General features: G+C 55.2%; 1 protein-coding gene across 3 annotated transcripts in view; it reads left to right on the top strand.

Moving 5' to 3' along the window:
• The first annotated feature begins 428 nt into the window (after positions 1-428).
• The window catches only part of PDE5A (phosphodiesterase 5A), a 71,243-nt gene continuing 57,785 nt past the window's right edge, over positions 429-13,886 (top strand). Inside the window, exon 1 of one of the 3 annotated variants that reach the window (XM_037036285.1) lies at positions 429-1,003. In XM_037036285.1, coding sequence (XP_036892180.1) covers positions 891-1,003 — 113 coding nt within the window. In that variant the 5' untranslated portion in view covers positions 429-890. Of the gene's footprint in view, positions 1,004-1,372; positions 1,513-1,611; positions 2,255-13,886 lie in introns of those variants that run through there. The other 2 variants (XM_037036287.1, XM_037036286.1) reach the window with 2 other exon arrangements.

Here is a 13,886-nt window from a genome sequence, read left to right as displayed (position 1 = left end):
CCAGGTCGGCGGGCTGTACTTGGTTCTGTCGCTTCGCGCACACGGGCCGTCGTGGTTACCCCTCTTCACTCCTTTCTTCACAGAAAATCTTTCTCCGAGTCATGAAAAGGGGGTGTTGGTTGCCAAGGCCCTTGATCTATAATTATTGTTACTGTTTTTATTATTAACATTGAACACAGGAAAGGCCGTCTTGGAAGTCACCCACAAACCCGTCCTGGTGCCCCCACCCTGTCCCCGGGCGCGGGGGTGGCTGGGGCGCTGTGAGCCCCCGCGCCCGCGGGGCTCCGAGGTGGTGTCCCCGCTGCCCCCAGATCCACCGCCGGCTGCAGCGGCAGCAAGGCGCACAGTCCTTCTCCGCCCAGGCCCCAGGAGAAGCGCCCGGGGCGGCAGCACCTCTCCCTCTCGGGGGAACGTCCCCCCGCTACCGCTCTCTGGGCTGGGGATGGGTCTCCCCGTCGCGACCGCCCCTTTCCTACAGGGGGACACTCGCGAACACACCCGTCACCTCCGCGCGACCCGCAGTCCGCCCGGCGCGCAGCGCACCCCAGCGGTCGCGTGCCGCCTCCAGGCCCTGGCCACCGGGCTTCCGGAGAGCTCGCCAGTCGCCGCCGCGGCCGCCTCGGAATCCGCACTTGTGAGGCCGCGGGAGCCTGTCTGGGCCGACCCCTGAAGGCGCGGCTGCGGTTCCGGCCCCGCTCCCCGCACCTGGAGTGGGACCCGGAGAGGCGGGGCGGGGCTGCAGCCCGGCCGAGTGCCGGTGCCGCTCGCCGAAGCCCGCCCGCCGAGAGCGAGGCGGGGGGAGGGTCTCGAGGCCGAGTCCGCTGCTCCCGGAGGGACCCCAGCGGGGGTGGAACCGGCCCCCGCGAGGCGCCGAGGCGCGTGGCGCGGGCATGGAACGGGCGGGCCCCTGCTCCGCGCGGCCGCGGGACCACAGCTCGGTGGAAGCGTGGCTGGACGACCACTGGGACTTCACCTTCTCTTACTTTGTTAGGAAAGCCACCAGGTAAGGAGAGGACACGCGGCGCGGAGCGCGACCTGGGCTGGTCTTTCCCGGCACTGCCCCCTCCCTTCACCGTGAAACCGCCTCGGCTCCCGGGCCTTCGTTCTAAAGTAGGTCCTCGGTCCTGTTACGGTGCCGAGGTGTCGACTTGAGGCGAGCGCAGTGTAAAAACCCAGGCATGGGCTTGGATCCAACTTGCTCGCAAAGTTCAAATACAGAAATGTCCGAGCGCCCGGCCCCCGCCGCTCGCATCCCCGGGGAGCCTTCCCGTGCGCCCTCGTTCACGGCCTCCTCCTGCAGCCCCGTCCATCTCCCGGAGCCCCAGACCTCCGCGGCGAAACCAAAACAGCCTGAGCCCCTTCCCTGCAGCTCCGGAAGCACCGTTCCCAGCCCGGTCCCGGCGGCGGCGCTCCTCCCCCGTCCCCCTCGCCCAGGCCCGGGGGCGGGGAGCCGGGGAGGGGGCGAGACGGCGGGACAGCCCCGGGACGGCAACGTGCAGGAGCCTTCCCGGAGTGAGTGCTGGTGCCGCGTATCCCTCCTGTCCCCAGTGTCCCGCCCGCCTCCTTTTACTCGCTCCTGCGTCCGAGGCAGCGCCGCAGACTGAGCTCCGGGACGGGTGGCGGCGCGGCGTGGAACGGACCCCGGGGCTGGCGGGTCCCCAGCGGCCGAAGCGACCCCAGGGTCAGCTCTGCCTGGTCTGGAGCCAAGGCCGGCGGCCGCGGTGGAGGGCGGGGACGAGCTCTCCTCTGGGAGGTGGCCGCGGGCCTTGGGGCGCGCGTGGGAAACACTAGCAGAGACTGGGGAGGAACAGAGGCTGCGGCCGAGGGACCCGGAGGGGAGCGGAGAGTGCGCGGCGCGCGGGTCCCCGAAGTCTGCGGACTCCGTGCGGCGCCAGGACGCCGACAGGGCTCCTGCGCGCGCTCGGGCTGACTTCCAGACGACCCTTTGGGGAGGGCCCGAGCCAGCCCTGGTCGCGGGGCCGGAGGTGATGGTGGGGGAGCCGGCCGGGGCTCGGTGCGGGGCTCCCACCCGCCTGCGCACAGCCGCCGCTGTGCAGGGCGCTCCCCGCCAGGGGGCGGCGCGGCGCGGGGCGAGCGGGCGGCGGGGTCGCTAGGGGAGCTGACTCCAGTCACCCGCCGCACCTGGGCCCGCTGTCGCCCCCCGTGCCTGCTGGAGTCCGGGGTCCGCCGGGGCCGAACGGCCCGCACTTCGCCTTCCCACGTCTGCTATGCTGCCCTTTGGAGACAGGACGAGGTACCACCCAGGCACCCCTTTCCCACTCCTCGGGGCGCTGCGGACCGGGGCTGGGTTGTGGGGGTGGGGTGGGGTAGGGTGGGGTGGGGTGGGGGATACTTCACTGGCAGTGGACCCTGTGACATTTGGACCTCCTTGCCTCTCTGAGGACTATTTATTACTCTGCAGCCTTAGGTGGGACTCTCTTTAACCCCTATACTCCTAGGGAACGTCCAGAGTTGGGGTCGACTTAACCACTTTCAGGGTTTCTGACAGAGGCAAGGACTTGGGACAAATATCTCTCCGGGTTAATCACCGTCCCCTCAGAAAGCCGGTCCCCTTCCCTGCTTTCACCTTGGACCCTGGAACCCCCACATCTGGAGGGCCCGAGGGGTGAGCCCTGAATGGAAATCGGGTTTTCTCGGAAGGCACTCTCTGCGTATTTGGGGAGAGCACGAAGGCCCGAGGGGTCTGGAATCGTGCACTGCTGTGGGCGGCGGCGTTGGGAGGTCCCCTCTATTCCCAGGCCACCTGTCCCGTTTCCAGGCACCTTGGTGCCCTTCACCCACCTGCCTTCACTGAGTTGTAGTGCAGTGGATGGGGAGTGGGCAGGGGGGCAGGGCTGATCTTTTAAGTGTGTGTGTGGGGGGGCGTCTTTCGTTTAGATTAGTCTTTCGTTTAGATTATTAGCAGTTGAAGGAAACAAGTCATCCGTCCTGCGAAGCAGCCCAGACGCCCTTTCCCTTCCTCCTCTCCGTGCAGAGGCAGAAGCGAGGGTGCTTGTATGGTGGTGGGTTTTAACCGGTCACACGGAACCCTGCTCAGATTCCAGAGCCTGCCCGAACTTCGGAAGTAGTATCTTAGACAAATCGAAACTGTTGCTGCCTTTCTCTTCACGTCATTTTCTTACAAGTAGCACAGGATGAGAAACCTAGTTCTCAAAATGGTGTTCATCAGAGCAAAATGTAGGTCGTCCGGGACTCGGTACATTTCTCAGGCCGGGTTTTCACAGCACAGCCGATGTGGACAGCCGGCCGCGCCTCTCCGTGGCCTGTGCATCTCTGTGTGTGTGTGTGTGTGTGTACACTCTTAAGAGAAGAGTTTATGTGGAGTTCAAGTCAGAAAGCGAAAGTATAAAATAGTTTAGAGTGCTTCAGGCCCTGTTTTAGGAGTCACAAAGTGCTGAAGTTGGCTGTGTGCAGCAAGGGGTGCTTCAGAAAACGGAGGTCCAGTGTGGGACTGGATTTGGTGGTGCGAACTTAAAATTAGAGACCTACAGGGAAAATGAGAGACAGGAAAGTAGACGCTTGTAAAACTGCCAAACTGCTGGGTCCAGGGCGACTCACTTGGCTGCGGTAGAAACTTACTGCAGGCCTGTCAACCTCACCGACAAGGTTTTGTTTTTTAACTGGAAGCTCACACTCCTGCACTTTGTCCCCTTTTGTGCCATGCTATTAGTGTGAGTGAATACCGTAGGCGACTCGGGAAACCCACAAGACGGCAGACTCACAGCACACGTGGGTGCCCTCAGCTCAGCTATCCGGGCCTGCGAACAGGCCTGATGCCGGGACTATCTCCACATCCCTGATGTGATCTTGGCCGCTGGACAGGCGGGCTTGCCTCTCCACCCGATCCCTGGCGGCGTGATCTGCACCCAGGAGCAGACACTGAGTGGAAGGAACCTTGTAGCCTTCCCGGATTCTCCTTGAAACGCCCGGAGTTGGGGCTGCCCTTGAAGGCCCTTGTGCATTACACTGTAACTACTTTCAATCACAGAGTTAGGCGCTTCATTGAAAGCTATAGTCTGCAGCGTAGAAATAGATGTGCTTTGGCCCTGGCAGGGTAGCTCAGTTGCTTAGAGTGTTCGTTGTCTGGATACACCAAGGTTGTGGGTTCGACCCCCAGTCAGGGCACATACAAGAAGCAACCAATGAATGCTTGAATAGGTAGAGCAACAAACGAATGTTTCTCTCTCTCCCTCCCTTTCTTTCTCTCCTTCTCTCTCTAAAATAAAAGAAACAGATGCTTTTTAGTAACTACAATCTGTATATGTGAGTAACTACAATCTGTATATTGAGTTGTAGTGCAGTGGATGGGAAGTGGGCAGGGGGGCAGGGCTGATCAATTGTTCAGTTGAACAATTAATAACATAATCTACTGGCATAAAAATAATCGCACACTTGCCACCAGAGCTTATGGGAGGGCCCCACCCTCCCTGTTGGAGGGAGACAAGGCCGCAGCCACCACACAGGCCAGAGACTGAGAACGAGGGCCCGAGGCCCGGCCTCCTCAGATGACATCCTCCCGGCTGCAGACACCACTGTCGCAGCCGTTCTGGACAGCCGGCTAGGGGGCCGCTGGCTGTCATCAGCTGCAACCAGCTCTGGGACCCCGGGGGAGGGGTGCTGTTGGGGGGTAGCTCCACAGGCTTTTTACTGCTTTGTTTTGTGTGAGGCAAATGCTTGAGGATATTCGTCACCCACCGTAAAGAGGAGATAGGAAGTGAGGACACGGGTTTTATGGCGCTTAGATCGAAGTCCAGGAACAGAACTTCTGCGTCCCCGGGTCCCCGGGCTGTCTGCCGCGCAGGCTTCCTGTCTAATGCCACCAGGCTGGCCCGGGCCTTCACGCTCCGGGTCCTGTGCTTGGGGTCCGCTCTCCTCGTCCCCCTTTTCCTCATTCTTTTGTAATTTTTCACCTCTAAAAGTTGTAACATTTCTATGTTCAAGGTATTTATATTAGAACAGATGATGGATAGAATATAAATATTGCTCTCCGCTCTCAAAAATGACTTGCTGTATTGATATAGGAACAGAAACAGCACCATTCTCAGACACTGATAGGCTAGCGTATTTCCTTAAACTGGGCACTAGAGCCGAAGATGATAAAACACTGTGGGCGTGGCCTCCACTGACCTGGACGGGACTTAGAATGCAGGGCGGGGCAGCAGGAGGTGTGTTGACTCTTGTTCCTGTGGGAAATCATACAATAACTAATAATACAAGAATACACTCCTGTTCTCACAATGGTAAGCCTGCTGCCGCCCCACCCTGTGTTTTTATCATGGTAATTCTGGGGTGACAAGGCCTTTTTGCTGTATTGCTTATAGCCAGGGCGCAGACAGCCGGCTCTGAGCTGCCTTTCGGCAACCTCAGTGCGCTGGCATGGATGGACTGGGAGACACCAGAGCCCCCCCACCCCTCGGGACGCGTCTCATCACCCTCCAGGCCTGCGGTTCAGACCACAGAGAGCCCGAGAAACTAGGCCGTGGCTCCTGAAAATGTGGTCGAATGTGCACAGTGGCAAGTACTCAGAGACAGATCTTTGGAAGTCAGACTCTGCTCGGCGTAGCCCAAGCAGAGACAGGCGTGTGGCGCCATTCAGGGGCTTCTTGTTCCTTTCCCCCAGTTTGTGACCTGAAGATGCATAGAAATCACCAACAGTTTCACAAGATCATGACTTCAGCACATCGAGTTTCTTGCATTTTAATTATGTTGTGCCGCAAAATTTCCTTTTTAAATAATTCCACCTAACTAGATGATTTGACTCTGGTCTCTCGTGTTATTTCCTTTAAAGTGCTTGACCCTCCTTTCAAGTCGCGCAGGTAAAGGGTGCGCCCTCGCCCGTACCTGATGAGAGAGCCTGTCCTCCTGCCGTACTCCCCGAGCCCCGGGTCTGAACACACAGACCGTCCTGGGACTCTGGCTGGGCTCCCCAGTGCATTCAAGTAACAGCTGGGAAAGATTTCTCTCAAAATGGAAAAGGCTAAAAAGCACTGCTTGGTAGTTTTCAGCTTACCCCCAAACGCTTTCCAACCTGGGAATTTATTAACCCCGTAGCTGCTGTGAGGAGTTAGATGTCCTCTTTGTTCTCTGCGCTGACAGTGGGATCGATGCGAGCCTCATGGGCCTTCGGTGACAATTAAACAAATCACCGAGTTGGCTGATAATGGAGGGTGGAAAAGTGACTACTTTCTGACTTTAGGATGCAGACCAGCTCTTGACGGTGCAGGACATCCTATGAAACTAGTTTGCCGGACAGAGGTGGGCCCGGCTGACCCCGTGGCAGCCGACCCATGGGCCTCCTTACAGTGTGCCGGTGCGAGGTCACAGGGAGGTCACGTATTTGTGACAGTGTGAGGTTCCCAGCGCACAGAGCCTGCGAGCTAGGGGTGGAAGGGGGCCTCTCTGTGCGAGTGGGCCTTTGCTACTCAGCTCTGCGACCTTGTTCTCTGACGGGCATGCTCCCTTCCTTTTGAATGACACTGGCATCCATATTTTATGATGTGAGTATTTCGTTCATTTTCTCCAAATGGTAGGAAGTTATACTCATTGCCAAACAAACGCTTAAAGCTGGCCAAGCAGCCCGAGTGTTCAGTTCATAAGGATCATCGTGTCAAGTGTTCTAAAAACCTTTTCAACACATGTATTCCTCGGGGGTTTTGTTCCAAGTGAACCTGCTTTTTAAAGTCTTTTGTGCTGTTTGAGACTTTCCCCTTGAATCTGAATTGTAAAGGAAGATCAGCTTTTTGCAAATCGCTTTCTCTGCATAATTTTATTACACCCACACTTGAGAGACCAAAGAGAGACCCATTTGATATCTCATCCTTAGTGATAATTTAGACAGTAAGAATGATCATTTCTACTCTCTGTGGAATAGTTACGCCGAGGTTACAAGGACAGGAGACCCTGATCTTCCAAGCTGATGAAATACTGAAGCACACACAGGTAGGATCCTTGTCTCTTGGACGTGGAGGAGATCACGTGATCCAGTGTTTCTCAAACTTAAGTCGTGCGCCCCTGTCCCAGGAAGACATTCTGACCAGTCTCCACAACAGTAGTTAGGAAGCTTTCGGTCACATGCGGCAGAAACCCAGCTGGAGCTCACAGAGAATGATTCACGTAATGGAAGTCCCTGGGGACTGGTTTGGCTGGGAAATGCAGCGGATCAGATAATCTTGTCAAAGTCTGCCCGTTGCTCTGTAGATCTGTTTCATGTATCTGTTCTTCACCCCTCCATTCACCCGTCTTTGAGCCCTGTGCTGTGTTGGCTTTATTATTCTGTGTGTTTTCTTCACATGCTGGAAACATCTCTTCTTGGCAAGATTCTGAGGGTCTTGAACATCTGATGTCACAGGAAGCGCCTTCTCTGCAGGTCGGTCCTCAGAATGACTCAGGCCTCGTCCGGTGGCCCGCCTGCTCTGGGCCCATGACCGTGTCCAGGGCAGTGTGGTCTGACCGCTTTGCTGAGGCAGGCGGTCCACTGTGGGACGTGTCCTCGGGGGCGGGGACTCCCAAAAGGATGTGATGAGGGGCACACCCAGAAGCTCCCGGTTAACACCATACCTAGTGTCAACTTCCTTTTACTTTATGTTCTTTAAATAGGGAATTTTTAAGAGCAGGTGTAATTTAATCATAGTTACAGCATGCATGCAACAGTAATACCAGAATAAATGTGTAAGTTAATTATGAATAAAATGAAAAAACTCCAACCAAATTCATGCAACAGTAATACCAGAATAAATATGTAAGTTAATTATGAATAAAATGAAAAAACTCCAACCAAATGCCCGTGGACAGCGTTGGTTAAAACCACCCGGAGGGCGACCATGACCAGGCCTGCCGGACAGAGGGTCTGGGCCTCAGCGGCAGCAGAGGCCCAGTGTTGCCGCTGCCCTGTGCGGGCTCCCTTCTCCCTCCGGGCCGTTCCGGCAGAGTAGCCAGGAAGCTTTCGCTCCCAGACGTGGCTCCTCAGTCGTGCTTGGTCTTCAGGCGTCTCTGCACATCTCATCTTCCTCTTTCACGCCCTCTCTCCCCCGCTGGCCTGCAGTGTGACAGGCTGCCAGGCGGACAGAAAGCAGGGCTGTAAAGCAGCAGGATGGGACCTGGTGGCACCGTGGCCGTCCCAGGTACGGGTGGCATACTTCCATCTTGTTTCGGTTTTGTCCTCCTGACAAAAGTGAAGTGTTTTCCTGGAAATGGTACAGGGCTGCGTGACGTCCTCGGCTTGCTCTCTCAGGCCTCCACAGACCTCAGCCTGGGAAGTGCCACCCCGGGCAGTCTCCCCACGTCGGAGTGGAAGGCCAATCAGTGGGCAGAGTGACGGCCTACATTTCAGTGGCTGCGTTCCTGCCGATGTATCTAGGTTTGCCTTTAAGGGATGCCTTTCATGCGTGTGATTGTGAATGCATGGAAAATCACAAGGCGTGTCTCTCCCAAGTCGCAGTCATACTTGAACGGGAAACCACGTGAAGCCGTTCTGCGCTTTATTTCGGTTTGGTTCCATTGGTGTCCTGGACGTTTCCATAGCTGGAGGGAACGGACCCACTGAACCACCTCCGGCAGAGGACCCGTCCCTCCCAGGGCAGCACGGAGCGAATGCCCTGCTCTGGCCCCGGCCTAGACGTCAGTGGGGGTGTCCGGAGCCACCCCTGCTCCATCTAACACCGTGTGCCTGTGCATTAGCGTTTCCTTCCCCTGAAGTAGTGCTTCGAGCAAAGCGAGGCTCCCCGTGTCTGCTGTAGACCCCATTTTTGCTGCGAGGGACTGTTCAGCATCTGGCTGGAGGTCTGCGGACCCCTGGTCCAGACACCGAATACCAGGACCCCCCTTTGTAATCCACATTTCCAAATGCCCCCAAGGGCTGGCGCCAGTACCCGATTGGGAGCCACTGTTCCACACCTTTAGCATCTGTTTCTGTCTGTGGTGGTTAAGGGCCCTGGGCAGAGTCAAGCTGTGACCCCAGACCACCTGTTCCCGAGGGTGTGACCTTGGGGGCTTCTATCACTCTCTCTGTGAACTGGAAACAGTAACAGGTGCTCCCTGGGGTCCTTAAGGACCCTAAAGAAGATGCAGTCCACTTCCCGGTCATTCTGAGTAGCAGTTTTCAGTCGTCCACTGTTTTGCCTTCAGAATCACTGGTGCCTGAGCAGAACCTCAAACTCGGAGAGTCATTCCCGCTGTGCAGAAACTGGCGGAGTTAGAACAACAGAAGGGCGATTTTATAGATTTTATGCGTCTTCCTCCTTTTTAGATGACGTTTTATTAATGGTTGAACAGAACCTCCGTGGGTTTTGTAAGGCTCTGGAAAGGGGCTCGGAAGGGCCGGCCCGAGTTCAGAGCGGGCCCCCAGCTGCGCCGTCCCCTCGCTCTGCAGGGACCCAAGCGGAGACCCCCCGGTGTTAAACGGAGGGTGGAAGGGAGTGAGGAATCAGGGCGGAGAGACTCGTAAAGGGGCTTAAAATGCTCTTTCGGCTCCAAGCATTTCTGAGTCCCTCTCTCCTTCCTTGAGTATTTCCCAAACACGAACAGTGGGCCCAGGCCAACTGATGTACACAGTGCCACCGAAATGAGTCCAAGAGCAGGAAAAATAGCTAAGAGACATTAGATCTTGTGTGAGTTATTTTTGTGTTTTTCCTGCAGAGAATGTTAGCAGATGTCTGTGGCAGTTACCCACCATGCCCTTCCCGACAGGAAATGTGCGTGCTTTGTCATTCTGGTCTTCAGGGATGAGTTCACACACGCGATGGGGAAGGCCACAGGGCGAAAGGGAGCGGGTGGGGTTTTAACAGCAGGCAAACCGAGACCCTGGGGTCATTCGGGGCCTGCGACTTTCCATGCTGTTTTGAGGTGTCTCGCAAATCTCCCCACATGCCGCAGCTCCAGGGACTTGCTCCACAGCCTCCCTTGAAGCCCAGGCGTCAGCCCAGGTGTAAGATTTCCCCGGGCGAACCGCCATGGGCAGGAGCGTGGGCAGGAGCGAGCAGGCCACCTGCCGCCCCCAAACCCCCTGTGGCAGAGTGTTAAAGCCATCAGGTGGTGTAGCCATCCTCCAGGCTAGAAGTACGGTTATTAGGAGACACTGCTGTGGTTTCCCCACAGGTAACTAATTGTATATTTTCTCACATTTGTTGTCAGTTCTACTGTGTCTTCGATATTTTGGAAAAAAGTTGTCCCTCAAGTCTCTCAATTATTTTGGAAAAAAATTAAAGTTTAAGTAGTGACAGAAAAATAAAACAAGTTCTATTCTTGCATTTATCATTCTCAGCTAAATGTTAGGCTCTTAATCTTTATGTATTATTAGAAATGATGTATGTACCTGTAGTCGGTGTGGAGGGTCAGTGTATTTCTCTTCTCTTTTGAGAAAATACACTAAGACAACTTTTTAAAAAGACGAGTGGCTTCTGTAGAGAAATCGTGAATTTAAATTGGGAACTTTAAGAAGAAACTATGGCTAAGATCTGGTTTTTCTCTAGAAGCCTATTTATTGAATGAGTTTCTTTTATAGTTACACAAAAAAGCCCTTTGTAAGTACATCACCATTTAATGCTCAATTCACTCAAAACAACACCAATTGTGCATTCCTCACTGGGCACCTGACACCACACTGTCCCTTTGTGGACATCATCTCCTCAAGCTGCCAAGGGGCCTGCGAAGGCAGCGCCGCCGTCCCTGTCATGAGGGGAGAACAGATCGTGTCCCTCAGGCCCCCCCTTCGAGAGGAGGGCTCTGGGCAGAAGCCCCCATCTCCCCTAGCTGGGGCCCGGACCCCCAGCTCTGCGAGAGCCCAGCTGCGGGTCAGAGGGAGCAAGGCCCAGGCTCCAGCGGGACCGAGCCCAGGCTGAAGTTCTTCCCGGGGCTGCGCCAGGCGAGCCTCCCCCCACCCCAGGGAGCACAGGAGACTTTGCCCACGTGGGGTTATTTCCATATATAGTGTTAGAGTATAAAAGTGGGAACTCTCCAATGACACTTTAAAATAGAGTGGCTGAACATTTAGGTACTAGGCCATGACAATGATATTTTTAGTATTAGAACACAAATACCCCCAATACAGTATATTTTCAAAGAGTTTTTTATCCTTTGCTGCATGGTTTTAGGCAAGGACACAAAACACGTTACACTGGTTGTTTTACAGGTAGGTTTCGTCGATATTTTTAACTCAGAAGAGTTATGTTTATATCACATTTCTACTTCCCCTTGTAAATTTTTTCTCCTTATTCTTCTAGATGCCAAGGAATATTCTATAAAACGAAGGCAAAGTCTGTATTTTCTTTTTCCAGACAGCTGGAATGTTGAAGATGTATTTTAAGGCACTGCTGTCTTTTTCAGGATTCCTTCTGTAAGATGCGTGAGCTGTTCTGCTTGGGCAGCGAGAACACGTACAGCTGTGTGGAGTCCTCCACACAGGCGTGTGCGTGCGTCCAGGCGCTGTGTGCACGTGTGTGTTTGGCTGATCCCGTCGGAAACGCTCGTGCCCCCTGTCTGGTCAGCAAACGCTGCCCCCCCCTCCATGGAGAGCAGGCATGTGTGGGGGCGGGGTTGTGACTCGCCTGCATCTGTGGGGAGTTTTTAGAGCATACACTGTGTTGTAGTTTTCCTTCCTGCGATAAGTCTCTGGTAATCTTCAGTGAAAATGAGAAGTTGGAAAAGGGAGGAAGTTTCCATTCTTAACAGCATGTATGCCTTAGACTGATGTCTCCTTTTTTTCAGTGAACAGTACTAATCAATGCACAACATTTGTAGAAAGTGGGTGACGAAGGGCACCTCAATGCACAATACAAAATTCGAACCTGTTTAAATATCCGTGAAAAGGAGTTACTATTTTGGCACCATTACGTGTAATCATTAACTTAATGGGATCTACCATTTTAAGAATGATACACTTAAAAAAAGATTTTGTTTATTTATTTTTAGACAGGGAAAAGGGAGGGAAAAAGAGAGGGAGGGAAATATCCGTGTGTGGTTGCCTCTCACACTCCCCCTACTGGGGACCTGGCCCACAACCCAGGCCTGTGCCCTGACTGGGAGTTGAACCTGGGACACCTTTGTTCGCCAACCAGCACTCAGTCCACTTAGCCACAGGGCAAGAATGATACACTTTGTATCTACTTAAAACAATAAGCACGCAGGATGTGTGGGATGAACCACAGAGCACTTTATTTCTGCCACGTGCGTAACTTCAATTAACTGAACTTTTTGTTACAACCATCGTTAAAATATGGCAATCCACCATCGAAGCTTGCTAGCCCACAGAAGTCCTTTGATTTTTATCACAAACACAGTGACCCTTCCTGCTGGGCATCGCTGAGGATGCCAAGTGTCGGACCCCGGAAAGGTCATGTCCAAGCTTCTTCCTGCAGCAGCGGCTGCGGCCTGGCAGCCCGGCCGACTGTGCCACGAGCTCCTTTAGTGCCCTAGGGCATTCGGCCGCCTAGTGACAGCACCGTGGACCGAGCGGGGCTGTCGGGCCCGTGGAATCAAAACATCACTTTCATGTTGCCGATTTTCATGCCCAGTCGTCACTGGGGGACCAGACTGAGCTGCAAGGGACTCCCCTGAAGCAGTCCCTACTACCCCCAAATATCCCAACGTTCCCTAAAGCAGTGCAGCGGGACAATGCCCTCCTGAATCGATTCATCCTTCCAGCACATTTGAGATTTAAATTTTAAGTCACATTTACGGAAACTTATGGCAAGTTTTTGGTCGCTGCCAGGGCCTGTGTTTCCTGCTATGTGATTAATTCCCGTCCTCGGTTCTTCTCTTGCTCGGTGTGGGAGAGGGCGCTGAGGGAGGGGGCGCGTAGGGGGCTGGGAAGCACAGGTGAGGTTCACCTGAGTGGGACGCTCCCAGCATTGACTGCGGTACCTTCTGGGCTTTCTCCAGTCGTTGTAAGACATATTGTCAAAGTTTAAAAACAAAACGGAATCAATTTACCCATCTACAAAAGGTGTGTAACACCAGTCATGTGTGAGGTAAGACGTGTTTTGTGGAGTAAGGTCAGGAAGGCACAGAGCGGCTGGAGGATGGTAAAGAAAGTCAAGTCCACCCCAGACTCGGAGAGGGAGCCCACTCCCAGGGGTCCAGGCTTTGGGAGCTTCTCGAGGAAGCGCCTGCCAGGGAAAGGACCGCCTCTGAGTAACTCCTGCGGCGGTGGCGGGGGGGGGGGGGGGGGGGGGGGGGGGGGGGGGGGGGACACCTCTCTGGACTGCGCCTCCCTTGCTTTTTTTGCCCCGATGGCTACATTGCAACTTACATAGAGCTACTATGGGACTCTAAAGGATCAGCTTTGGCCTCGGGTTTCAAGAGGCCACTCAGCCTGTGGTCTTGTACCACACCACCCCCCGGGGCGGGGTGGGGCAGCCTCTCCCCCTCATCCTCTCCCTCGTTCTCCAGGCAAAGCTGGATGAGGAAAGGGCAGCCACTCTGGCTGCGGGGCCCACCGCCCCTGGGACGAGCCCAGGGCACAGGGGAGAGCAGCCCCTCGCTCTGGGGAGGACACTGGGAGTGCTGGCTCTGGGTTCTCTGATCAGACTCCGCCCCGCCCAGGCAGGGAGCCTGCAGGAAGGAGCTCTTTCCCCCACTTCAAAATTCGGGGCCCAGGGGCAGAAGGAGCCTGAGCATGCTGGTGGCCCTTCCTGGCCTGCGGCTGGTGTCAGCCGCTGTAGGGGCTTCTTGGTCTCCATGGCTGATGGCCACAGCTGCCCATTTTCACAATGGAAGCATCAGCTTTGAACTCCCGGGAGTCTGTGGTCGGTCCACCCTCCTGGCGGTGTGGTCTTGTAGCTGGGACTAGAATTGTGTCCTGACAATCCTCCAGAACTCCAGTGCGGTCTCCTCGAATCCCTGCCTGGCTGGGGGCCATCAGCACTTCACGA

The sequence above is a fragment of the Sturnira hondurensis genome, unplaced genomic scaffold, assembly GCF_014824575.4.
Source record: "Sturnira hondurensis isolate 20B ecotype Veracruz unplaced genomic scaffold, ASM1482457v3 Scaffold0022766, whole genome shotgun sequence".
Lineage (NCBI taxonomy): Eukaryota > Metazoa > Chordata > Mammalia > Chiroptera > Phyllostomidae > Sturnira > Sturnira hondurensis.
Note: the sequence above shows the minus strand (reverse complement) of the source record. Positions and strands in the feature narration are given on the sequence as shown.